This window comes from Somniosus microcephalus, chromosome 6 (genome assembly GCF_052327205.1).
Source record: "Somniosus microcephalus isolate GS21.2 chromosome 6, FLI_Smic_1.0, whole genome shotgun sequence".
Classification (NCBI taxonomy): Eukaryota; Metazoa; Chordata; class Chondrichthyes; order Squaliformes; family Somniosidae; genus Somniosus; species Somniosus microcephalus.
This window is the reverse complement of record NC_140992.1, coordinates 130871648-130897982: the sequence shown is the minus strand read 5'-3', so window position 1 is coordinate 130897982 and position 26335 is coordinate 130871648. Positions and strand designations below refer to the sequence as shown.

Sequence of the window (26335 nt, the reverse complement as noted above, 5' to 3'; positions counted from 1 at the left end):
AGGAGGGAGGTCGAAGGTGGGAGGGGGCGACGGAGGGGGGAGGGAGGCGGTGATGGAGGGGGGTTTGGGAGAACGAGGGGGGGGTGAAAGGGGGGGGAGAGAGTGAGGGGGGAGAGATGTAGTGAGGGAGAATAGGGCGCATAGAGTGGGGGAGTAGGGGGTTGAGGGAGAGTAGGAGGGAATAGAGGGGGGAAGGGAGGGAGGGGAGGGGGAGTAGTGGATGGAGTGAGATGAGGAGAGAGTGAGGAAGGGAGGGGGCAGAGAGGGGGAGACTCAGGGGGGAGAGCGCAGGGGGGAGGGTGGGGATAGGGAGTAGTGGGAGAGGCCAGAGTGGGGAGAGGTAGTGAGGGAGGGGAGAGAGGGTGGGTTGGGGGGGAGAGCATGAGCGAGAGGGGGGAGTGGGGGGAGAGAGCGTGAGGGAGTGGGGGGAGAGCGTGAGGGAGAGAGGGAGAGAGTGGAGGAGGGGTATCGGGGAGGGGGGAGAGAGAGAGAGAGAGAGAGAGAGGAGTTCAGGAACTCTGAGGGGAAGGTGTAAAGAGCAGGAAGAGCACAGTGGGGATGGGGGAAGAACATGATCCAGGTCTAAAGGGTGGGGTGATGACAGCGAGAACACCCCCACCCCCACCCTCTTTATACCTGTACCATGTTCTCCCTCACCTACCCCTAGACCTGATTGATTTCTCAGAAAGCTCAGTATGCGTGTGGCAAGTGACATCATTGGACTGGACGAAGTCCGGAATTCATGACACTTTCACTATTCACTTAATACCCAATAAACCTGTTAACAATCCGTGACACCCATTTTGCCCCATCTATGGAGAGGGGAGCGGGGAAGGTCAGGAGCTTGTAGGCGGGTGGGGGAAGTCATGAACCGGGATGGAGAGGGGGTGAGGAACTTGGGCAGCGGGAGGTGGTCAGGAACCTGGGGGGAGTAACTTGGGCAGGAGGAGAAGGTCAGAAACTTGGGGGAATGGAACTTGGGCAGGGAGAGAAGGTCAGGATCATTGGGGGTGGGGGGGGGAGGTGAGAGGTTGGGGAGGGGGGAGATCAGAAACTTGGGTGGTGAGCAAGGGGAGGTCACCTCGCAGGACCAGAAGTTGTGAAATGTTTGGCATCTCCTAGGCTATTCTATTGACCTGAGTCTCCCAAATAACTTTAAACACTACGGGGGGGAAATTCAGTATCACCCCGTTTGGGGCGCCATTATTGGCTGCGCGCAAAGTTTAGCGCCTGCCGCTAATTATCGCCTCTGTCGGCAAACTTGGCTTTTATCGCCCCTGGAGGTGATTGGAGCGCTAAATCAGGCGCTTCACACCTGTCTTAAGGCGCAAATGCCGAAGAGCGAGGCGCTACCTCAGAGCGCGGGCGAAGCAAGGAAGTGCAAATCAAAATGAACCTGCAAAGTGCTGCTCAGTACCCAAAACTCATTCACACAGCGTTGAATCTCTCCAGAAGTCTCTCTCTCAGAATGCGCGGTGCAAAAATGTCACCAACAAAAAAAGGCAGGAAGCGGTCGCCTTTAAATAGCACTCCCCCAGTCCCTTTGTGACAGCAAGTCGCTTCCCTCAACCTGTCGTTGCTAGCGGCAGGCGGTAAGGCAGGGGGCGCCACTCAATATCTGGTCCAGGGCGTTGCGCACTCGACTGACGTCACGATCTGCCGGCTCAGGAGATCGTGGCGGTAGTGTTTAGTGCCGCCGCAAAATGTCTAGTTAATTTCGCGAGCGGCGCAAACATCACGCGCCCCGGGCGTTAGTTACTTTGCGCCCCATTAGCGCCCCCTTAAGGCGCTAACGGGAGGCGCAAGCAACTGAATTTTTCCCCCTACCTTCCGTGTGTAATTAACTTTAAAACTTAATAGCTTGATTTTATGGCCTGTGTTTGACTACCTTGTACGCTTATGTTGACCAGCCACTTCCCCGCATTCAATTCAGCGATGAGTTTCATATTGCGTGGGCAGCTTTCAACCAAAACTCCATTTTCAGCACATTTTAGGCAGTTTACAGGGCGTTTCTTCTACGAATCTCTTAGGCAACTTTGCACAATTTAAGGGGCACTTTTCCTACAGTGTAGGCAAACTATTCAACTGAAGGAAGTATCCTGATCCTGTCTTCATAGAATTACTCACATCAGTACTCACTAAATGGTAATTAGCAACTGACAGCCCAGCTAAATTCCTCACATCACCAAGCTTTTGGATATCAGTGCCAGTTGTACCTGATGTTGCTATTGGCTGAAAGCAGGTAACAATAAAATTTACCTTACGATGTATCAGATTAGGCTTATCATGTCTTAATTTGTTTGTTGATAGCTTCTAGAGCTTCACAAGATCCACACAATCATCACATTCTCTTTAAAGGCCTCGGCTAGTAATAGCTCCTGACTTTCTCCATTCTCCACCAGGAACAGTTGTGCAGTCTTTCCTTTGGGATCAGTTGGTGACTGCAGTATTTTTGCCATTGTCGTCTCTATGTATGGCCAGGTAACTGTGGTACAGATTTTACTTTGCACAACTGTCCATATTATTTGTGCCTTTGTGAGTAATTCTCATTCAATGTCCATACTGGGCTTTATGTCCTACACACACACTCCATTGTGAACTAATTCTAGCTGCAGGTAGCCACCCACAGTTGCTGTAGCTCAATTTTTGAGCAGCGTGGCACTTGCCTTCATCTGTTGACGAGGACTAGTTGGCAGCAGTCCTATCAGTTAACACACTAAGGTACAGGATATGCCTCCAGAAGACTGCTGCATTGGTACCTAGTAGGATTACTGCACAAAAGCAGTAGTTTGATTCAGTACATGTCAAGAAGCTACTGTGTTTCTCATTGAGAACATCTTCTTTGCTCGTCTGTAACACATCTATCCTGTTGACCCCATTGTCTCAAAGTATTTGGTTCATGCAAACATTCCTGGCGCAGGCACTTAGCGAGGCTTCCAATGCTCAGAATTTGATGGCTGACTTGCTGTTTAAAAGCTACAGCTTATTCATGTGCAGAAGGGCATGTGAGTGGTTTACAATAAAGAGGATGCAGTGGATGCCAAAAATGGGGAAAAGGGAAGGAACAGAGAGGCTAAGATGGGATACTGAAAGCACAGTCAAAGAGGAGGGCTTTGAAAGGGAGGCAGGTGGCAAGGTGGGTAGAGAATTCCAGCAGGCAGGAGCGTATTGACTGAGCGAGCAGCTGCCAATGGCGCAGCTGGTGAGGGGCAAGGAGAATTCTGGCATTGGAGGAGTGCAGAATGTGTGCAGGGACATGGATAGAATTGTTAACATCAAGAAGCTGAGCCTCAAATGCTATCCTCATTTGTTTTCTACGTTATAACTCATACAGGTGTATGAACTGTTGGGACTATAAATTCTGGGCAACATTTATTAAGAAGCAATAAAGTGAATTTCTCATCAAGAAATATAATCAGTCGCAATTTCCCAAAATATACGGAGGGCAGCCTGTTAGTGATTGGCGTCCCTTTTTTGTCTATGCGAGGTATGTGAAGGGTGATGAGTTACCTAACTATAAATGTTCATAGTGCAAAATTTTAAGAAAATGTTTTCAAATATTGATGGGATATATAATTGGAAAGCTAAGCGAGTTTCTGTTGCTCAGCAATGAACCAGCAAACTACTGTTTAATATTGTCAGTGAATTCAGATATAAAACACAATATGAAGGATTTTTTTCTTTCACTTCTCTTCTCACCATCCCCCTCACCCCTTTTTTCAGGTCAAAAGCTAGTTGAGTGGCGCAACTTGGACGTGAATTCCTTCCTGGAACAGGTGACGGGGTTTTTAACAGAGCACGGTCTGTTAGATGGACTCTCCTGTAGCCCACCAAAGAAACGTCTGCGTTCAGTAAGTATGCAGAGGTGCAGATGCTACCTGGGTACTTGTGTGCTGAAGGCAATGTACTATGTAGGCTTTTTGGGGCGGAGAGGGGAAAGAGGGTGGTGTTCCATGGAGCCTGGTATGTGTGGGTGGTGGGATACCAGATTAAGGGTATGGTGGGCAGGGGAATGCCAAATTGAGGGGTGGTGGGAAAGGAAGTCTGTGTGTTTCAGAACTTTGGGGGATAATTTTCTTTTCAACAGTTTAAATATGTTGAATCATTATGTGATGGTCTGCTTACATTTCTTGTTTGATTTATTGCTGATTTGTTTCCCGTGATCCGTTAGGAGAGTTTAATTGACGCCAGCGAAGATAGCCAGCTAGAAGCAGCAATCAAGGCATCTCTACAAGAGACACACTACGAGTCCTCTAGCCCTGAGAATGAAGATCAGTCGGACGAGGAGTCGGAGGCAGAAGCATTCTCAGACAGTGAAGGGTTCATCTCAATCAATGGATCAGATGAAGAAAGGGACGAGGAAAGTAGTACAAAAAAGAAACCGTCGCCCCGCAAGGATCTGAGCTGTAAACAGACACGTGTAGAATTAACTGAAAGGACTGAGGCAGGGAAAGACACTGGTTTGGAATTTTCCTACAAGGACAGGTCTGAGAAAATTCGGTCAGGGGGAGACGCAGAAACCTCAACAAAGCAGCAAGAGATAGAAGATACAACAGAGTACTTTGATACCAGTGGTAAGGACTTTTACTGTTTTCCCTTGAGAAATTCACGTCTGTGTATACATACACTGATGAGGAGCAGGTGAGCTATTGAAGAGTTTCCCATCAACAATTTCATTCTCTTTATTTTGAAGTTGAAAGATTAGTTGTGTATAACTGAGCAAAGCTGCTGAATGCATGTACCTCGTAGAATGGGATGCTGTCCTCATAATCACGTGTAAGACTAGATCTCTGGTAAATGAAGCTGTTGTAGTGTTCTTAAACTATCCTGAAAAGAGAGGTTTGTAGATATCGTACAGGTTTTGTTTTGAAGGAAAATAACTCCTTGATGTCTGGGAAAAGCAGGGATGTTGGTACCCGTGGTGTAGCCCGCAGACATTCATATTCCTGTTTTGATTAAATTGCTGGATTTATTCTATCTATCAAAATACAGAAAATTTAAAATAATGAAAGCTTATATTTTGATATACCAGCAGAGCACCTGTGGCATTACTCACAATGAGCTGGAGGTTTTATAAGATCCAGGAGTGTTGTTCAAAGCAGTATTACCAGGGACGCTGTATTGGGGGCAGCCCAAGGATCTGGCAGTTACTGGGATGCAATCTCTGGGGTTAGTGTTATTTTGAGGTGGACTCCCAGGCTGTTAGTAGGGTCCCAGGTTTCCAGGAACACGGCAGACGGGGATTCTAGGAACAAAGAAACAGATTCTGGGATCTATGACTCTTGGGAACTAAGGGCATTGGGGAGAGGGGTCTCATGGTCTGGCAATATTGGTTACAGTTCTGGGATCAGGGAGCACTGAGAATGCGGTCTACAGGTTTGAGCACTCTGAGAGGCGGTCCTGGGATTCGGGAAGAGGTAGATCCTGCAGGACTGGGGAGAGAGTGATTTGGGGATTTCAGGGATCTGGCAGTACTGGAGAGGGAGCAGGGCTTAATAGCTTTGTGGGGGCTTGGGAGAATGGGACCAAAACTGCTGTTGGCCTCTCCAATTGGAGTCCATTTGAACCATCAGCCCGCTCCCCCACACACATCCCTGCCTGTCGCACCTCCTTCCCTGACCCATCCACAGCCCATTTTACACCCTCAAATGACACTACCGCTTTCCCCATTGTCCTGTTATGTACCTACCGTAAAACATTTAAGTGTAAATTTTCTGCTTAAAATGAATGGATGGAAATCATAAGCTGGGGTATGCAATTTTTTGATGTGCAGTCACCTATTAGTGAGTTTACACATTTCCATAAGCAAAGAAAAAGTACCTCAAAAGTTCATTGTTCATGCAGTTCCCAGTTAATTAAAACATTCCTCAAAAATTGTTGGGGGAGATTGTTTAACTGAATATATACAACCAAAAGAGATAATTGGTTTCAAAAAGAATCCATTCTCTGGAAGCCACCTCTTCATTGTCTCTTATACCCCTCAGCGACGAATTCACGATGAAAGCTGCTGCTGTTCATCTGCCTCTCACGCTGTTGTTTTTCTCTGAGAAGTTAATAATAGAAAAGCATAATTGTAACTTTTATATAAATTCATCACTTACCTGAAGTCAAAGCTTTGAAAGAAATTGAAGGTTGAATTCTCAAAGTCTTTTAGAAAGAGCAAAGACAATCTCAAACCCTCACAGGAGGTAAGGGCACACCCTCCTTCTCCAACTCCTGTTAATGCAGATTGCATGTTAGAACATTCTGCAACCTGCACATGCTTAGAATGCACGGATGTGATTGAAAGCCCCGTCATAACTGTTGAGGTAAAAATATCCAATCGAAGCCCAGGCTTTTGAGAGAGGCTGACACCTTGAAGTAGACCCATAAATAAAGATATTAACAACATAAAAGAATATAATGGTTAATTTAATAATGTTATTGTAGAATATGTATTTTCTTGAATTTGTTATTTTGTTTACACCTTTATTTTGGACAGTTGCTGAGGAAGAAAAGGTGGACGAAAAATTTTCAGGAAGCATTTTGAGTGATTTGTGGGGAAACGGTTATACATTTCCACCTAATGATCAGAGCCTGTAATTGAGCAATGACACTGTAGTGCTACGTAAGACATGACGGCAGGAAGTAAGGTTTTGTAGACCGGAAGTGTGCATGGATGTAAGTAAATGTTAGAAAAACTCAAAAGCTTCTAGAAATTAAGCAATGAGGGGTGATGTTATAAAAGTATACACTGCCAATTAGAATAGAAAAGGTTAACCCAGAACACAATTTCTACTTAAATTGGAGATACAGGCCACAGGTAGAAATGTAAAAGACAAGTTCAGAATTGCCGTCAAAAAGTACTTCTTCATAAACAATGATTAATGGGCCAGAAACTCGGATCGGAGGCTTCCCGCGGGCACAAGCCCCCGACCTGCAATTACATAGCGCGCCTGCCATTGTGCTGTGGGGCCGCGTGGGATTCCGATCCTGGGCCTCCTCCAGCTGCCGGTGTGTAGTGCTCGCGTATCCCAGCGGCGGAGTTAGTTCGCAGCGTCCCCTGGGATCACATGGGCCATGGGGAGCCAATCGGAGCAGGGAATCTCTTTTCATAGAGATATGAATAGAGAGCGGCCCCAAAACCTAAGTAAAACTTCAAATAATTTTTTTTTATCACATTTTTAAAATAACGAAATTACATAAATTAACTTGAAAAAATTAAAGTTTTTAACGGGGCTAAAAATAAACATACGTTTCTTTAAAGTATTTTAAAATGATAAACCTGTGGAAAAAATGTTTTAATTTTACTTAATTAACCTCTTACCTTGTTAAAAGCAGGCCTTGCGACTGCTTTTTTCCATGCGCAGCTGCTAGGGACTTACCTGCATGGAGAAACCTGTATATATTTAAAAAAAAAAAAAAAAATCGGAAGTTCCAGGCGTACGCACTGCCTCTCTGGCGCACGCGTTTGACCTGTGAATCCCTTCTTTCAAGGGAACGGAAGTTCCGGCTTCCAGCGCATGCGCAGTGCATGCATGAAACCGGCACTTTTGTTGGCCCTACACGTGAGTACACAGCGCGTACTTACCCGTGTGGACCTGAATTTCTGGCCCGATAGTTCCTGGGTAGTAACGGAGGCAAAAATTTAGCAGTTATTGACGGGGAGACCATAGGTTTCTGTGGAAGGATGGGCTGAATGGCCTCCCGTTCTGTACTGATATTTGTGATGACTGACTGCAGGTTGGTCACCCTGCCTTCCAGATCTTCCTGGTGCACACTGCAGGGCTGAGTGGATACACCCAAAATAATGGCCAAATATGGAATGTTGACATTTTTAGGGTGGTACAGAAAACAGCAAGGGAGAGTGCCGACTTTTGTCGGCCATTATCACCATTACAATTGCCTTGAATCCCTGCCTTTCCCCAAATGTTGCTGCAGTGTGTGGGGTCAGGACAGCTGAAGACTTTGTCCTTTTCAATTGCGAGATCTGACCCCGTCAAAAAGCAGTACAGGTAGACTACCCTTTATCCGGACTTCCGAAAACCGAAACCCTCTAAAAACCGAAGGTTTTTTCGGTCACCGTAAGTCGTGCGCACGACATGACCAGAGTGGCGCACGACTTACAGGCCTAGCCGGATAAGGGATAGTGTAGCATTTTTCCGCACTTCTGAAAACCGAAATCGCTCAGCGTAAGTGTACCAGCCTTTATCCGCACATCCGAAACCAGAAAACCTCTGAAAGCCGAAAGTGGAGCAAAGCATGACTTCTGAAAACCGAAATGCGCACGACCACGACCCCCGCCGACCCCCACCCCCGGCCGAACCCGACCCCCCCGCCGTACCCCACCCCATTTCGGATAAGAGATAGTGTACCAGCCTTTATCCGCACATCCGAAACCAGAAAACCTCTGAAAGCCGAAAGTGGCGCAAAGCATGACCCGACGCTGCCGATGCTTGACCCACGCAGGTGTTATGCTGCTCTGTGTGATATTTGCTGCTCTCTTAGATATTTGCTGCTCTCTTAGATATTTGCAGCTCTCTTAGATATTTGCAGCTCTCTTAGATATTTGCAGCTCTCTTAGATATTTGCAGCTCTCTTAGATATTTGCTGGCTTTTAACAATTTGTGAAAATGCTAAAAAGAGCTGCAGATACCCCAATGGGTAACAGTGAGAAGCAGAGAAGGAAGCATCACTCATTATCGATATCGCAGAAAGTGGAGTTATTGCAGAAGCTTGATCGTGGTGTGTCTGTGCGACATCTTACTGAAGAATATGGTGTGGGAAGTACCACCTTATATGACTTAAAGAAACAGAAAGACAAGTTGTTGAAATTTTACACTGACAGTGATGACCATAAACTAATGAAAATTAGGAAAACATTGCATAGGGCAAAAAATGAAGATCTTGACCGTGTGCTGATTGAGTGGATTCGACAACGCAGAGGTGAACGTGTGCCACTGACTGGTTTGATGGTCATGAAGCAAGCTAGAATATACCATGAAGAACTGAACATTGAAGTTGAGTGTGAATATTTAAGAAGCGTCATGGTATAAAATATCTGAAAATCTGTGGTGAAAAAGCTTCTGCTGATCATGAAGCAGCTGAAAATTACATAGATGAGTTTGCAAAAATAATATCGGATGAAAACCTCGGTCCTGAACAAATTTACAATGCTGATGAAACAGCTCTGTTCTGGCGCTACGTTCCTAGAAAAACATTAGCAACGGCTGATGAGAGTGCACCAGCAGGTTTTAAGGATGCTAAGGACAGGTTGACTGTTCTTGGGTGTGCCAATGCTGCAGGCACACACAAGTTAAAGTTGGTAGTGATTGGAAAAAGCCAACATCCGAGATGTTTGAAAGGTGTATGCAATTTACCTGTGCATTATTATGCGAGCAGGAAAGCATGGGTAACCAGAGGAATATTTTCTCACTGGTTCAATAACCACTTCGTACCAGCGACACGAGCTCATTGCAGGCAAGTTGGACTGGAAGAAAACTGCAAAATTTTATTGTTCCTGGACAACTGCTCCGCACATCCCCCTCCTGAACTTCTTGTGAAAAGTTATGTTTTCGGCATTAACTTTCCCCCTAATGTGACATCTTTAATACAGCCTTGTGACCAAGGAATTTTACGCTCCATGAAGAGCAAGTATAAAGACGTTTTTTTGAACTCTATGCTTGATGCAATCAACAGAGGCGAAGGAATCCAAAGCTTCCTGAAAGAATTCAATGTTAAGGATGCCATTTATGCAGTTGCTAATGCTTGGAACGATGTTGACAAACCAACATTAACAAATGCTTGGCACAGACTTTGGCCTTCAACGATGTTTCGTGAAGATGGACCTGCAGATGACGAGTTTGAAGGATTTCCTGTCAGTCAGGAGAAGATGATGATATCAAATCTCCTCACTTACGCCAAAGGTTTATCATCCGAAAGTGTAAATACGTTAGAGGAAGCTGACATCGAAGAAGTGCTGAACATTGACAATGATGCACCTGTTGTGAATTCATTGAGTGATGGGGAAATTGCTGAAATGGTGTTAAATAAAGACAAGCATGAGGACAGTAGTGATGATGATGATGACATTGTGAACACAGGTGAAAAAATCCCCATAGACGATATGGTGACAATGTGTGATCAGTTAATTGCTGGCCTTGAAAAATGTGCATTTATCAGTGAGCAAGAGATTATGCAAGTTTACTCAATTAAAGAGAGACTGCTTAGACAGAAACCAATGTTAATGAGACAGATGACACTGGAAGAAGTCTTTAAAAAGGCCGTCTGTCGTAGTCATGCTTCATCACTTGAGAATCCTATTCCTGGCCCATCTTCAGATGTCCAACTCCAACCTGATGACAATGATGCCAACACCGATGTACCCTCTTCTCCAAGATCCTCCAAGCCAGATGTAATGCTGCTTCATCACTTGAGAATCCTGTTCCTGGCCCATCTTCAGATGTCCAACTCCAACTTGATGACAATGATGACAACACTGATGTACCATCTTCTCCAAGATCCTCAAGCCAGATGTAATGTACCTTTATTGCATGTTTATGTACAGGTATTTAGCTTAGTTTGTACCTGTACATGTTTGAAGTTTTACTGAATGTTTTCCTTACAAATAAACTGTACTACAGTATTTATCCCTGTAACTACAGTATTTATAGTCGTTATTTATCCCACCCTTTCGGATAAGGGATAGTGTATCCTTTATCCGCACTCCCGAAAACCGAATTACCTCTGAAAACCGAAGTGTTTTCGCGCACCTTCCGAAATTTTCCTAAAACCGAAACCTGGCTGGTCCCGAGGTTTTCGGATAAAGGATAGTCTACCTGTATAAATCACTGGAAATTCGATGCATTGCTTTTAATATGGAAATTGAAAGATTATTTCAAGGAGTCCTTGAGGACTCAAAAATGGTAAACTTGGTGGCATCTATGTTGTTTGTGCTTTTGTTCATAGTCAGGCTATATTGCACAAAACTCTCCGCCTCTGCAACCAGTTGCTGCATGACGTGATGATAAATAAGGGTGTTTCTACATTTATTTCAGTCATTTTTTTAAAAATAGCTAGGTTTAAAATAAAAGTTGTTTTTCCTTTGCCCAAAATTCTGAGAAAGCAGTGAATTCCTTTGTTCAGAAACCAATTGAAATAAAATTGTTTTGATGGTTGAAACATATTATTTCAAATATTAATATATGCTGATTGACCGACAGTGGAATAGATGATTATATAAACACTGACCCATGAACATACTCCATTCATTATAAGGGGGAAAGCCATCTAAGGGAAATGTATGTAGGAAATGGTAATGTTCAGACATTGGAACAACTCACTGCAAAGTATAAGATCTCTTAAACTCTACTTGAAAAGAAGTATCTGTAAGAAGTCTCATGGCATGAATCATAGCGCTGACTTATTTCTTGTTCAGGCATACTAAGCTCTGTGGGTAAACTAAGGGTCATCTGTGTACTTCAACTTTTCTTAAACATCTACAAAGCTACAAACTTACCTGTTTTTATCAAGAAGTCTAGTTCCTTAATCAGACTATTTAAGAAATGCTATTTTCAAAAAGGCGGTATTTAGCCATATTGACTAAATACTTTTAAAAGAATTATGCTGTTGAGTATCTTGCTGGATCTCTTCACTTCTGTGTATTGTACCTATAAATAAATCTGGCCAAGTAGTTTAACCAGTACTCATTGGTCTGTGGAGGTTATTTTCTGCCTTTTGGAAGGGTCATCCCATCGATTCTCCAGTGAGCAATATGCTGCAATTAGGGATTAATTGTTGCACCTTGGCACTCGAACCCATACACCATATATAAGGCTCTAGGTTAGGGTTCATGGAAGACTCGCATTGCTTCTGGAAATTGCTGTCTAGGTATGAACACAGGACATAAGTGTTGGGGGGCGGTGGGAGGAGTAAAATTCTGTTCTGTTCAACAAGTCAGAGCAAGCCCGAACCATAATGAGATGTTCCACTTTTCACTGGATTGTGTTGCGCAGTAAACTGATGTTGGTGAAGGCACTCTTTCAGACAGATGATTTCTGCTGTGGTCTCCATCGCATTGTTTCAAAATAGTGCTATTGGAGAAAGGCTTTTGATGCCCTTGCAATCGTATCTGCCACAATAAATCTAGCTGGGACTACCCGAGCAGCAAATTTCATTTGGTGTTTGGTCTCGGAGTGTCACCGATTGCAAACCTTTATCACCATGCACAGTTTGTGACGCACAAGACTGAGACGATCAGAGGTCCATCCTGCTTAATATCGTAAGAATGTCCTTTTTTTGTGTGGAGCAAGAGGGGCCTTTGTAGCTAAGCCAATAATTGTGACTGTTTTAAATTGATAACTGTTCTGCTGGAAGCAGCTTGTCTGTGTGACCAACACACTATTTAGACTAGGATTCCAGCATCAGTGGCTCATATCTTTGTAAATAGTGAGATATTGGATTCCTTTTTTCCCCCTGGTGTCTTTAACTACATTTGAGGATGTCCTTAAGTCAGGGGCCAGCTACAAGGGTGTAAAATTCTGTTCTGTTCAACAATTGAGAGGAAGCTGGAAGCCCATCCAGGTGATGAGAATTATATTTTTAACAGGACTTTGATTTTTTTCATAGTTACAGTCTATTTTAGTTCCTGTTGTACAGGCCTTTGAAGAGACTGGTGCTACAGTGTCTGTCCCAACAGGAGGGGCTTGTTTACCAGGCTCTGTCTGAGAGTGGGTGGATAGTTTGAGACAGCTACTAAAGGGTCTGCCCTGATGCATTTGAAGCCTTATTTTCATTGACCAGTCTGTAGCCAGAAGCTGCCTGCAATTGGGTATAAGCGTGACATACTTTTGCTAGTTTGGCAGTTACCCTCTAACCTCACCACTGTATGGGCAGAGGCTATCAAAGAACTCCATGAGTTATCGTTCTCAAATACATTAGATCATATATTATGGTTCATGAGCATCGGGGGTTTGTCTATGGAAACGGGCTTGTGTTGGGCATGTAAAAACCATCTAGTGAACTTGAATCACAACAAAGGCAATGGACCTCTCCCGTGTGTCCCACATAAAGGTATTGATCTGTCCAACTGTCTTGAAAGTTGTAAGCTTCTAAATCTATTTTCCATTTCTTGGAGTCCTTGCCTTCTACTTCTAACAGACAAACATTTATTAGTAATAGCAGAAGTTAAACAATCTGACTGTTGGAAATGTTGAAACACTATCTTTTGTAATACTGAAAAATTAAGCAATCCTGAATGACTTCCAGTAGCCCAGCTCACAAGCTGGTGCCACTGCCACCAGGGCTCTCAGCAGCCAGGAGACGAGTCCAGAAATACTCCATCCACAACACTCTCTGCCTTGGAATACACAGTTATCACATGGAAAGAGAAAGAACTTTCCTCTAGATCACATCTTTCACATCCTCAACGTCCCAGCGCAATTTGGAGCCAATGAATTACTGTTAAAAGTACAGACACTGCTTTATAGCAAACACGGCAGATAATTTGCACATAGCACCGAGATAATGACCCATTAATCTGTTTTAGTGGTGTTGGATGACTGGTAAAGGTTGGCCAGGCCATTGGTAGACCTCTCATGCTCCTCTTCAAATAGTGCCATGGGATCTTCACATTTTTACATCCACCTGAACAGGCAGACAGGACCTGGGTTTAATGTCTCATCTGAAACTTGGGACCGTTCTTAACTACACATTGCCAGCACCAATGACTCACGGAGTCCAACAATTGTCAGAACTATTTTAATGTTTGCGATTCACACAGATTTATACATGTACATCATGTAAATCAGGGGCATTAAAAAAAAATTCTGAATATTATGGGTCTTATGAATATTGCACAAACCAATGTGCTTGTTGAAATGAGAAACAAGGGGGAAAAACTGTAATTGTGGACATCAGCTGACAGGCTAAAATCTTGGCTAATAGAAGCTCTGCCATGCTGACCCTTGTCTTGATTTTTAGGATAGATTATAGAATCATGGAATGATACAGCACAGAAGGAAGCCATTCGACCCATTGTTACTGTGCTGGCTCTTTGAAAGAGCTCTCCAAGGGAAAGGAATCGTCTTGTATGTGGCTCATCTTGTATGTGGATTTATACAGCATATCTAACGGCACATATTGCTTTGCCTCTGGGAAAAGAATATTGGTACTGAAGCAGGATGGGCCTTGTTTGTGGTGATTTTAGAACAAAGTTGTAGGCTTCTTCCCCACTGCTAACCTGGACATCCGAGTGGTTTGCGATGAATGGTTCCTATTCAAAGAATGACAAACACACTAAGTAAGAGGAGAGATCGAGTAGATTGGGCCTATACTCTCTGGAGTTTAGAAGAATAAGAGGTGATTTCATTGAAACATATAAGATTCTGAGGGGGATTGACAGGGTAAATGCTGAGAGGTTGCTTCCCCTGGCTGGAGAGTCTAGAACTAGGGGCATAGTCTCAGAATAAGGGGTAGACCATTTAAGACTGAGATGAGGAGAAATTTCTTCACTCAAGGTTGTGAATCTTTGGAATTCTCTACAGCAGAAGGCTGTGGATACTCCTTATGTTGCATGTGTTCCCTAAGCACTCTTGGCACCCCCGGGAGAAAGTGGCTAGTATCTCTTGGCATTGGCCACATGAATCATTACTCAGACTGAGCTGGCATTGTACTGGCATGGAGTAATGAAATAATGTGTTCTTGTGTGTTGTTGTCTTAAACAGGACCAAAGGCAAGTCTGATGCTGCGATATCCAAATGGACAAAGGGAACAGATTGCACTCCCAGCTCAAGCAAAACTACTGGTCAGTAATAACTTTGTCAGGTACCTGGAGTTGAGGGGAAGTAGGAGGATGGAGTCGAATATTTATACTAGCTGAACCAGATGACATTTTAAGGGACTTGGTCAACCATTCTGATCTACTGCAGCCTTGCTGTGATGAGCTGGAGAGGTGCAGTCTCAGTTGCTCTCATCATCCGTGTTACACAAATGAATATACTGAAGCACCTTGTGCTCAGTGAGCTTCAACCTCTTCCGTTTGGTTCTGTCTGCTTCTCAGTAGTTGCACTGGATCTGTGGTTGCAAGGTGCCTAAGTTGCACCACAATGAGCGAGGCTAGAAATCAGAGGAGTGCATTTCCATATTTGTTCATCCTCCACCTACAAGTGAATGGGTCAGTGTTCAAACCAGGGGAACCACTGCAGCATTGTCCCAAGGATTTCAGCAAACATAGAAACATAGAAGATAGGAGCAGGAGTAGGCCATTCGGCCCCCTCGTGCCTGTTCCGCCATTTAATGAGATCATGGCTGATCATCCAAATTCAGTACCCTGTCCCTGCTTTCTCCCCATATCCCTTGATTCCTTTAGCCTTAAGAAATATATCTAACTCCTTCTTGAATATATTTAACGAATTGGCCTCAACTGCCCTCTGTGGTAGAGAATTCCACAGGTTCACCACTCTCTGGGTGAAGAAATTCCTCCTCATCTCAGTCCTAAATGGCTTACCCCTTATCCTTAGACTGTGACCCCTGGTTCTGGACTCCCCCGCCATCAGGAACATCCTTCCTGCATCTAGTCTGTCTAGTCCTGTTAGAATTTTATAAGTTTCAATGAGATCCCCTCTCATTCTTCTAAACTCTAGCGAATACAAGCCCAATTGACCCAATCTCTCCTCATACGTCATTCCTGCCATCCCAGGTATCAGTCTGGTGAATCTTCGCTGCACTCCCTCCATGGCAAGAACATCCTTTCTCAGATAAGGCGACCAAAACTGCACACAATACTCAAGGTGTGGTCTCACCAAGGCCCTGTACAACTGCAGCAAGACATCCTTGCTCCTGTACTCGAATCCTCTCTCTATGAAGGCCAACATACCATTTGCCTTCTTAACCGTCTGTTGCACCTGCATGCTTACCTTCAGCGACTGGTGCACAAGGCCACCCAAGTCTCGTTGCACTTCCCCTTTTCCCAATCTATTGCCGTTCAGATAGTAATCTATCTTCCTGTTTTTGCCACCAAAGTGGATAACCTTGCATTTATCCACATTATACTGCATCTGCCATGCATCTACCCAATCACCCAACCTGTCCAAATCATACTGGAGTTTCTCGGCATCCTCCTCACAGCACACACGCCCACCTGGCTTTATATCGTCTACAAACCTGGAGATATTACATCTAGTTCCCTCGTCCAGATCATTAATATATATTGTGAATAACGGGTCCTAGCACCGATCCCTGCGGTACCCCACTAGTCACTGCCCGCCACTTGGAAAAAGACCCGTTTATTCCAACTCTTTGCTTCCTGTCTGCCAACTAGTTCTCTACCCAAGTCAGTACCTTGCCTCCAATCCCATGTGCTTTAACTTTACACGCTAATCTTTTATGCGGGATCTTATCGAAAGCCTTCTGAAAGTCCAAATACACCACATCCGCTGGTTCTCCCATATCTATTCTACCAGTTACATCCTCAAAAAATTCCAGTAGATTAGACAAGCATGATTTACCTTTTGTAAATTCATGTTGACTTTGTCTGATCCTGTCACTGTTTTCCAGGTGCTCTGCTATTACGTCTTTTATAATGGACTCTAGCATTTTCCCCACTACCGATGTCAGGCTTACCGGTCTGTAATTCCCCGTTTTCTCTCTACCACCTTTTTTGAATAGCAGGGTTACATTAGCTACCCTCCAATCCATGGGAACTGTTCCAGAGTCTATAGAATTTTGGAAGAAGACCAGCAATGCATCTACTATTTCTAGGGCCACTTCCTTAAGTACCCTAGGATGCAGATTATCAGGCCCTGGGGATTTATCGGCCTTCAATCCCATCAATTTCCCTAACACCATTTCCCTACAAATACTGATTTCATTCAGTTCCTCCCTCTCATTAGACCCTATGTTCCCCGACATCTCTGGGAGGTTATTTGTGTCCTCCTTTGTGAAGACAGAACCAAAGTATGAATTTAATTGGTCTGCCATTTCTTTGTTCCCCATTATAAAAACTGGAATGGTGGGTGTGTAAAATGTTCATGCCGTGTCCACTTGAAGTGTGGACAAAACACCCATCTGTGAAATTATAGAAGAATTTGATTGCATCTCGAGGGGAATTTGGATTGCACAACCGTAGAGCACTGGTAGTTACAGTTCTATTATGGGAGTTGGGAACGATTTGACGTGATGAGTTAAGAGTATCGTACACAAGAACATGCCGGCAAAACATTAAAGCATATTGGCTAAAGTGGAAGTTTTCATATACAGGGTGTAGAGTTTCCGCTTTGGGTGCAGTCGACGATTCCGGTGCAAATTGCGCCCGTTTTGAAAAGTCTCTTGCCCCCCCCCCTTGAGTTTCCGCTCAAACTGATTTGCATATCGCCGAATGCAAACCAGTGCAATTGGGCAGTGTTTTGAAACAATTTTTTTTTACATTTACTTTCAAATATATCAAGGAATATATTTTTAGTGGCAACCAATGTTCCCATTAAGCTGTGCAGCCGCGCTGCGTTCTGCAGCTCCCGTGCAGCCGGCTCACTGGCTTTTAAATAGGAAAGACCGCGTGGTATTTTGAAGGGGTCGCGCACCCAAAAAAAATAAAGGGAACATTAGTGGTAACTTGATAAAGTTTGATTAATACAGCTGAAAATTGGTTTATTGCAAAAACATAAGCATTTTAAATCCGTGTCAATCCACCACCTGTGAGTAAACCGATTTTAAATGTCTAAAAATGTCTTCTAAAAAATATACAAAACTATTTTCAAGTTAGATTGAGGTACTTTAGCTCTTTAGTAAATTTGAAAAAAAATTCATTGAAACCCTTTCAATACATACCTATTAGTGTCCTTGCAACCAAAGAGCCAGCTTAATTTTTGGAGCCGCCTCAAAGGCCCGCAAATGAGCACAATTAGCGGAAACACCCAATGGTGATTAATTCACCCTGGGGGCGTGCCCAGTTTTCTGGGCAGACAACAAAAGATCGCGGAAACTCTAGTTGCGCTGAACGCAATTTGCACTTAAAATTCCATGATCTTTTGCACCAGTTACGAAGATATCGGACGAATTACGCCGAAAAAACCAGCACAATCGAGCGGAAAGTCCAGGCCAGTATGTTGGTACCAGCGTGCTTAATGCCCCCAGTGGCCTCACTGCAGAAGAGCATGTTCCTTTGCAATGCTGTTGCACAGGAGAAATACGGATTGAGAATTTTTCTCCATTTATGCAAATATACCTCCAACCTGTTGGAAGAAGGCAGCATCCAAACATTCCTGTAACACTAGACAGTTAGGGGCGGTTTTATATTCCTGGCCCGTGATCTATTGGAACTAGGTGAGATTGCTCAAGCTCATTCATTTCATGTGGGACTCCTGCAGCCAGCAGAAAGGAATAACAATGCCCCTCACACAAGCTGGAGGAGAGATCTACAAACACTGGGCTGTTTTGCACAATTCATTTATATCTGGCGGTTAAGGATTGATGAAGATTGTTCAATTCCCAATGTTGGAATTATTAATTGGATGTAGTTCAGCCGCCATGTACAAAGACTCCTCATATCTAAATCAGCGATAAGGATACAATTACAGTTTCATATTTTATGTGCACTGTAATTCCTTGTATTAATTTGAACTGGATTCTTTGGAACAAGGCCTTGTATACAACAGGAGCAGAGGGGGAATAGACCATTAAAAAAAATTATTAGTTCATGGGATGTGGGCATTGCTGGCAAGGCCAGCATTTATTGCCCATCCCTAATTGCCCTTGAGAAGGTGGTGGTGAGCCGTCTTCTTGAACCGCTGCAGTCCGTGTGATGATGGTACTCCCATAGTGCTGTTAGGGAGGGAGTTCCAGGATTTTGACCCAGCGATGATGAAGAAACGACAATATATTTACAAGTCAGGATGGTGTATGACTTGGAGGGGAACTTAGAAGTAGTGGTGTTCCCATGCGCCTGCTGCCCTTGTCCTTAGGCGGTAGAGGTCACAGGTTTGGGAGGTGCTGCCGAAGGAGCCTTGGCGCGTTGCTGCAGTGCATCTTGTAGATGGTACACACTGCAGCCACGGTACGCCGGTGGTGGAGGGAGTGAATGTTTAAGGTGGATGGGGTGCCAATCAAGCGGGCTGCTTTGTCCTGGATGGTGTCGAGCTTCTTGAGTGTTGTTGGAGCTGCACTCATCCAGGCAAGTGGAGAGTATTCCATCACACTCCTTACTTGTGCCTTGTAGATGGTGGAAAGGCTTTAGGGAGTCAGGAGGTGAGACATTCGCCGCAGAATACATAGCCTCTGACCTGCTGTTGTTGCCACAGTATTTATGTGGCTGGTCCAGTTAAGTTTCTGATCAATGGTGACCCCAGGATGTTAATAGTAGGGGATTCGGCGATGGTAATGCCGTTGAATGTTAAGGGGCAGTGGTTAGCCTCTCACTTGTTGGAGATGGTCATTGCCTGGCACTTCTGAGGCACAAATGTTACCTGCCACTTATCAGCCCAAGCCTGAATGTCGTCCCGGCTTTGTTGCATGTGGGCATTTTTTTAAATTCACTTATGGGATCTGGGCGTCGCTGGCAAGGCCAGCATTTATTGCCCATCTCTAGTTGCCCTTGAGAAGGTGGTGGTAAGCCCCCTTCTTGAGCCGCTGCAGTCCGAGTGGTGAAGGTACTCCCACAGTGCTGTTAGGTAGGGAGTTCCAGGATTTTGACCCAGCGACTATGAAGGATCGGCGATATACTTCTAAGTCAGGATAGTGTGTGACTTGGAGGGTGGTGGTGGTGTTCCCATGCGCCTGCTGCCCTTGTCCTTCTAGGTGGAAGAGGTCGTGGGTTTGGGAGGTGCTGCCGAAGAAGCCCTGGCGAGTTGCTGCAGTGCATCTTGTAGCTGGTACACACTGCAGCCACGGTACGCCGGTGGTGGAGGGAGTGAATGTTTAAGGTGGTGGATGGGGTGCCAATCAAACGGGCTGCTTTGTCCTGGATGGTGTCGAGCTTCTTGAGTGTTGTTGGAGCTGCACTCATCCAGGCAAGTGGAGAGTATTCCATCACACTCCTGACTTGTGCCTTGTAGATGGTGGAAAGGCTTTGGGGAGTCAGGAAGTGAGATACTCGCCACAGAATACCCAGCTTCTGACCTGCTCTTGTTGCCACAGTATTTATGTGGCTGGTCCAGTTAAGTTTCTGGTCAATGGTGACCCCCAGGGTGTTGATGGTGGTGGATTTGGTGATGGTAATGCCGTTGAATGCCATGGGGAGGTGGTTAGACTCTCGCTTGTTGGAGATAGTTATTGCCTGGCACTTCTGTGGCGCGAATGTTACCTGCCACTTATCAACCCAAGCCTGAACGTCGTCCAGGTCTTGTTGCATGTGAGCATGGACTGCTTCATTATCTGAGGAGTTGTGAATGGCGCTGAACACTCTGCAGTCATCAGCAAACATCCCCATTTCTGACCTTATGTTGGAGGGAAGGTCATTGATGAAGCAGCTGAAGATGGTTGGGCCTAGGACACTGTCCTGAGGAACTCCAGCAGCGATGTCCTGGGGCTGTGATGATTGACCACCAACCACCACAAGCATCTTCCTTTGTGCTAGGTATGACTCCAGCAAGTGGAGAGTTTTCCCCCTGATTCCCATTGACTTCAATTTTACTAGGGCTCCTTGATGCCACATTCAGTCAAATGCTGCCTCGATATCAAGGGCAGTCACACTCACCTCCCCTCTGGAATTCAGCTCCTTTGTCCATGTTTGGACCAAGGCTGTAATGAGGTCTAGAGCCAAGTGGTCCTGGCGGAACCCAAACTGGGCATCAGTGAGCAGGTTATTGGTGAGTAAGTATGATCAGCATGGCTGCTATATGGCACCAATATTAAAAGCTCAGTGTGTGTCTCACCTCCGACTCCCACTCCATTTGGACAGTAGTCCAATCATTTGTATGTAATGGTTGAATTACTTTGAAAGAATGAGAAACCCATACCATACAAATATTACATAACTTCCTCTTGCTCCATGTGCAAAATTCCTACCCTCCAGCCTGACTGACTGACTCTTTGATTTGGAGTGCATGAAACATATATTTTATGAAAACACTCCTCCCTGTTTGGAATGATTCAACTGCAGGATGTGTCCATCATTGAAAACCTGAGATTGGGTCAGAATGGGAGCAGTAAGGGACTGTAGCTCAACTTTTATCAAGCAGTATTCTCATTAAAAGCCACTTAATGCCATTTGGCAATGGAGCTAATCTGAAAGATAAACTTCATTCTCTAATAGAAACATAGAAGATAGGAGCAGGAGTAGGCCATTCGGCCCCTCGAGCCTGCTCCGCCATTCAATGCGATCATGGCTGATCATCCAAATTCAGTACCCAGTCCCTGCTTTCTCCCCATACCCCTTGATCCCTTTAGCCTTAAGAAATATATCAAACTCCTTGAATATATTTAATGAATTGGCCTCTACTGCCTTCTGTGGTAGAGAATTCCACAGGTTCACCACTCTCTGGGTGAAGAAATTCCTCCTCATTTCTGTCCTAAATGGCTTACCCCCTATCCTTACGACTGTGAACCCTGGTTCTGGACTCCCCGACCATCGGGAACATCCTTCCAGCATCTAGTCTGTCTAGTCCTGTTAGAATTTTATAAGTTTTATAAGTTACCAGAATGATACCTGGACTCCAAGGGTTAAATTACAAGGAGTGAGGAACACTATACCAAAGGTAAGTAATCTAATGCTATGGTATAATGGTAGCATCACTTTCATTTCTTGATTAAGTGCTCAAAAATATAGGTTACATGGTGCTCATATTGCTGACTGCAGTGTTCATGCAGTCACGTAGATCGTTCAATGGCCATTCAGTTGCTGGACAGGAGACACTAATGCATAACTAAGTCCACACACTCGGTTGCCTGCCGATGCATGGCGGTGGAGAAGGTATACTAGATGACCTATTGCTATGACATCAGGTTTGTTGTGGAATAAAGTTCAGGATTAACTGGCACAAAGCTGCTATGAATGAGGTTTAGCGATGCATTGTAGTCCTGCATTATGGAGACAGCTGCACACCTCTTGAGCGAGATTCTCCTGTAACTCTGTGTAATCCTTATTTTGCCTTGTTTTTCTCTCAGGCATTGGTAAAACACATCCAGTCGAAAGGATACCCAAATGAGCGGTTTGAGCTCGTCACCAACTTCCCACGCAGAAAGCTTTCCCACTTGGACTATGAAATTACACTGCAGGAAGCTGGGCTGTGCCCTCAGGAAACTGTCTTTGTTCAAGAGAGAAATTAACTTGGGAGTGTGAAAGATTTTATACAAATATTGGAAGTCCTGGCCTGTTGGAAATGGTGATAATCTGGCTTCAGCCTGAACAAAGAAAAATACATATTTTCACGTTTTACTAGACCTACTGAGGCCACTGACCCATGAAGAAATTTTGAGATCCACACTCATTTCTTAATACTTTTTGATTCCCAAAAGAAGAACGCTTTTTACTGGACCAGAGAACAATGAATGTGATTTTTTTTTTTTGGTTAATAAATATCCATCATTCTATGCTTGAGCTGTTACCTTTGGCTGTGGCAGGCAACGGTACTGTTTATTTTTTCCTACAACATCTGGTCTTGGCAATGCTCTGAGTTGCCATAACCAAAATTCACAAGAGCACTGCTCTCTGTGACTACCAGGAGGAAGCATTCCCCCACCAAGGCCAGATGACAACACCAAACGCTGGGGAACAGGAAATGGTTTGGGATAAGACCAACTGTCGTCTGAAAAGATTTGACTTTGTCTCTTGGTAGTGTTACTTATTTAGGCTGTAAGTACGTGGTAGGAATTTGCTGTTGTTCACTATGATGTATCTTCAATTGCCCTAATGTCATCAGACAACCCGAGTTACAGGCCTGTCTTGAAATTCATGAACCCATATTATGGGCGGGAAGGTTTGCAGCATCGTCTGGTGTTAACCTGGTGGGTCTAATATCACAGGTGAAAAGCCTCTGTTTTTACTTCAGTCTGCACTTTGGGGCACACGAGTTGCTGTGGAATAATGGCTTTGATGGGTTCCACACCATTCCAAGAAGGCCAACATAGTTCCTAAACAAGCTCTTTAGGGACCCCAAGACAAATCAGACCATCTGGCAGAAGGGATGAGTCCTAGCCATACTCATGGGATCCCTAACATTAGGCTTTAAGGAGTGATATGTTTCCAAGTTCCTTCACCGCAAGATTAGCTCTGAGGAATTCTACACAGCTCCATAATCCTGTGCAGTGTTGAGAACTGAGTGATTGTGCGTCATCGATTTCGAGGAATTCTACACAGTTCCTGGCAGTAAGAATTTCTTCAAGATCATGCTCATCGTTCTGGTGTGCGTGATGGTAAAAGCTCAAGAAATTGTATGAAGCATCCCAGGAGCTAGAGTTCCTGACAGTAAGATCAGATGAGAGGTTTGACTTGCAGATCTAGGATCCTTCATGGGAAGCTCGGGGAGATCCTACACAGAGACGCACACAGAAAGAAGGGTTTGAGATCCACTCGAGCCTCTGACCATAACGGATGTTGGCGGGTGGGGGGTTGATGCACAGTTCCTGGGTTCAAAATCCCCAGCAATAAATAACTGAGGAATTCTCCACCACAGAGCCCGGGTGGGGGGGGTGGCGGGGAGAGGGGGTGGGGGGAAGTGTACACATTGGGAGTGAGCTATATGGGTGTGTCCTGCAGAGAATGATCAGTGTTTCACAGCTGTATTCAATCTTTCAGACTAGGCCCAGGGTCCCTGATCGAGGAAGGGAAGAGTTTGACACACAGTTCAATGATTGTGTCTTCTCTGGCAAGATTACATCAGCACAGTTTGGGGACCCCGAGTTCTGGTGCGAGGCTTTGTATGTTGTGGTAGGGTCATGGATTGTGTGTTTGGAACAGCTAGTATTGTACACTTCGGAGAGGGGGAATGACCAAACACATCGCCGGCAAACAGTGTTGGGGGACAGATAACTTTGGGAATGGGTTGTTTGAGGGAAGGCAGATAACAGTGAGAGCATGTGTGTTACTGTTGGGTCGGGTAACTGTATAAATAGGGTGTGTGTGTGTTTGAGGAGAGGCTGCATATGACTGGGAATGGGCTGTATGTATCTTTGGTGGGGGAAGAGAGCCATGTTGGAAGCAGACTGTGCTGGTGTGCCTTGTTGGGTGTGATGAGCAGTGTTTCATGTTTTTTTTCCCAATTTGTGTCCCAATGAGGGTTTTTGATCCCTGTGGTTATCAGCCAAGAATATGTGGCAGTGTAGGCTATTAACATTCCATGCTGGACAATTGTGCTGGCAGTGACCAACATTAAAGAAGGTACAAATCGATGAAAATAAACAAGTACAAATTGAAGAAAAATAGCCACTTTCAAGTCCACAGACTGAATATGGAAATGATAGTTTTATATAATAAACATATTGATATTGTGACTGCACAAGAGAGATCGGAGGTCTGCTGTTTGTTTAATCGCAAGAAGTTGATCGACAAACTGTTCCCTTTTGCATTCTGGCCACTCAAGAAGACCCACTGCCTTCCTGCATTTGGGCTATAACTGTATCAAATTAATAAGTATGATCCTGCCCATAATCTCCATCTTGTAACTGTCTGTGAAACCAATACTATGCTAAAAGGATGCAGATCAGTGCTGTGAAACACTGCACCACCCAGATCCTGGACTCAATTCTTCAACCGAATCTCTACAAAATATTAAATCATGTCATGTAATGTCAGATTACTACTTGGTTTTAATACTGCTTCAGTTATTGTTCAATATTTTTGAAGCGTGAGATTGTACCCCTATATAGATTCAGCAGGCTGGCTGGCTATGATCTTCTGAGATCCAACAGTCCCCACACATCTGACCAAGTGAATCAGTAAACTGCTGAGTAATTTGAAGAGAACATTGCAGGATTGCATCAACCAGTGTCACATTTTGTAAACCTCAATAAAATTTATAGTTTGCTTTTTAACAGGAGCTTCTTAAGCTGTACTTTTTAAGCTGTACTTTTTGTGCGATAGCTCTGATGAACGGAGGGAATTGACTAAAGTCGAGCATAAATTATCTTCAAATACCAACTTACTAAAAGGATATCATTACACTTTCAAGAAATTGATCCCGATTAGATATAAGAGCTTAAAAATCTGTAGAGCAAGAAAAGGGCCATTATTTATTTAGTTGCATTTAATGTAACAAATTGACCAAATCTCCAACTGTGTAAATAATATGGATGTGATCTGATTGCCTCAGGCATCATCCGACCTGTGAACTATGTACCAGTCTCCAGTTATTGTTTCCTATATCTTCAAATTGTAACTTCCCTACCATGTCTTCTAGCTCTTGCCCTAATGTATTGGTAGGTGTTATTGTTTTGCATTACCTTATAAGGGTGCTTGCATGGACCTCAATTAGACAGGTGACGCCTGTATCTCTGACTCAACTTATCTGGGTTCTACCTACTTTGATCAATACCTATTGTGCTGGTTTGATGTGGGTCATCAGTTGACACTTCTGCCCTGCTAACAGTCACGCTAAACCCCAGATGATTGAGGGCAAACTAGGCTGGCTAAGACCATCTTTGGGACCAATGCTGACTTCCAAAAGCACTACAGAAATGTCACTGACATTTAGCTCCAGTACATCCCTGAATTTTCCTTTTTTCTGATTTGTAAGGGTTGTGGCCAAAATGAAAAGATTGTCCTTGATTTGTCTAAGTTTATTATACTGGCTATGTAATGTGCAGCATAGTAATGTTCAAAATTTGCTATATAAAATCATACAGTAACATTGTGTAAAATCTATCAAGATGATTGTCTGAAAACAAACTAACTGACTTTGGCCTGTAGAGTTGAATTGACTGGCAGTCAGGTTGCTTATGCGCCTGGCCAACTAATTGATACAGGTATCCTTGTCCATCTTGCTTGATCACTCAATGCACAGTTCACCTGGGCCATCTGCATGACCCTTTGGCAGGTGGCATTGGTAGGGAAGAAAACAAGTTAAATGTTTTTCAAGGAAAAGGGCAACTTTCCTCTCCTGTGGGCTTGCCTTATAACTGGGGGTAGTGAAGGATGCAAGTGTTTCAAACTGAGTGTTTGAAGCAATGAACAAGTCACAAAGTGTGAGATGGTAGGCTTCCTAAACGATAACTTGTATTCATATAGCATCTTTAATGTAAGAATAAATCCCAAGGTGCTTTACAGAGGTGGAAGGGGGAAAATTGGTTGCTGACCAAAGACGGAGAGATAACCAGGATTGATGGGCAAAAATAACTTAGTGTGGGATAAGATACGGGCAGCAGCATTTTGGCTGAACTGAAGATAGTCAAGTCTGGAGATGGCAAAAGCATGCATGAGAGTTTCAGAAGC

General features: G+C 44.3%; 1 protein-coding gene across 1 annotated transcript in view; it reads left to right on the top strand.

Moving 5' to 3' along the window:
• ubxn7 (UBX domain protein 7) overlaps positions 1–24944 on the top strand; it is a 119527-nt gene extending 94583 nt beyond the window's left edge. The window contains exons 6-10 of the mRNA XM_085992000.1: positions 2890–3005; positions 3724–3851; positions 4172–4574; positions 14703–14782; positions 22075–24944. Coding sequence (XP_085848126.1) covers positions 2890–3005; positions 3724–3851; positions 4172–4574; positions 14703–14782; positions 22075–22236 — 889 coding nt within the window. The 3' untranslated portion in view covers positions 22237–24944. The remainder of the gene's footprint in view (positions 1–2889; positions 3006–3723; positions 3852–4171; positions 4575–14702; positions 14783–22074) is intronic.
• Positions 24945–26335: the final 1391 nt, after the last annotated feature.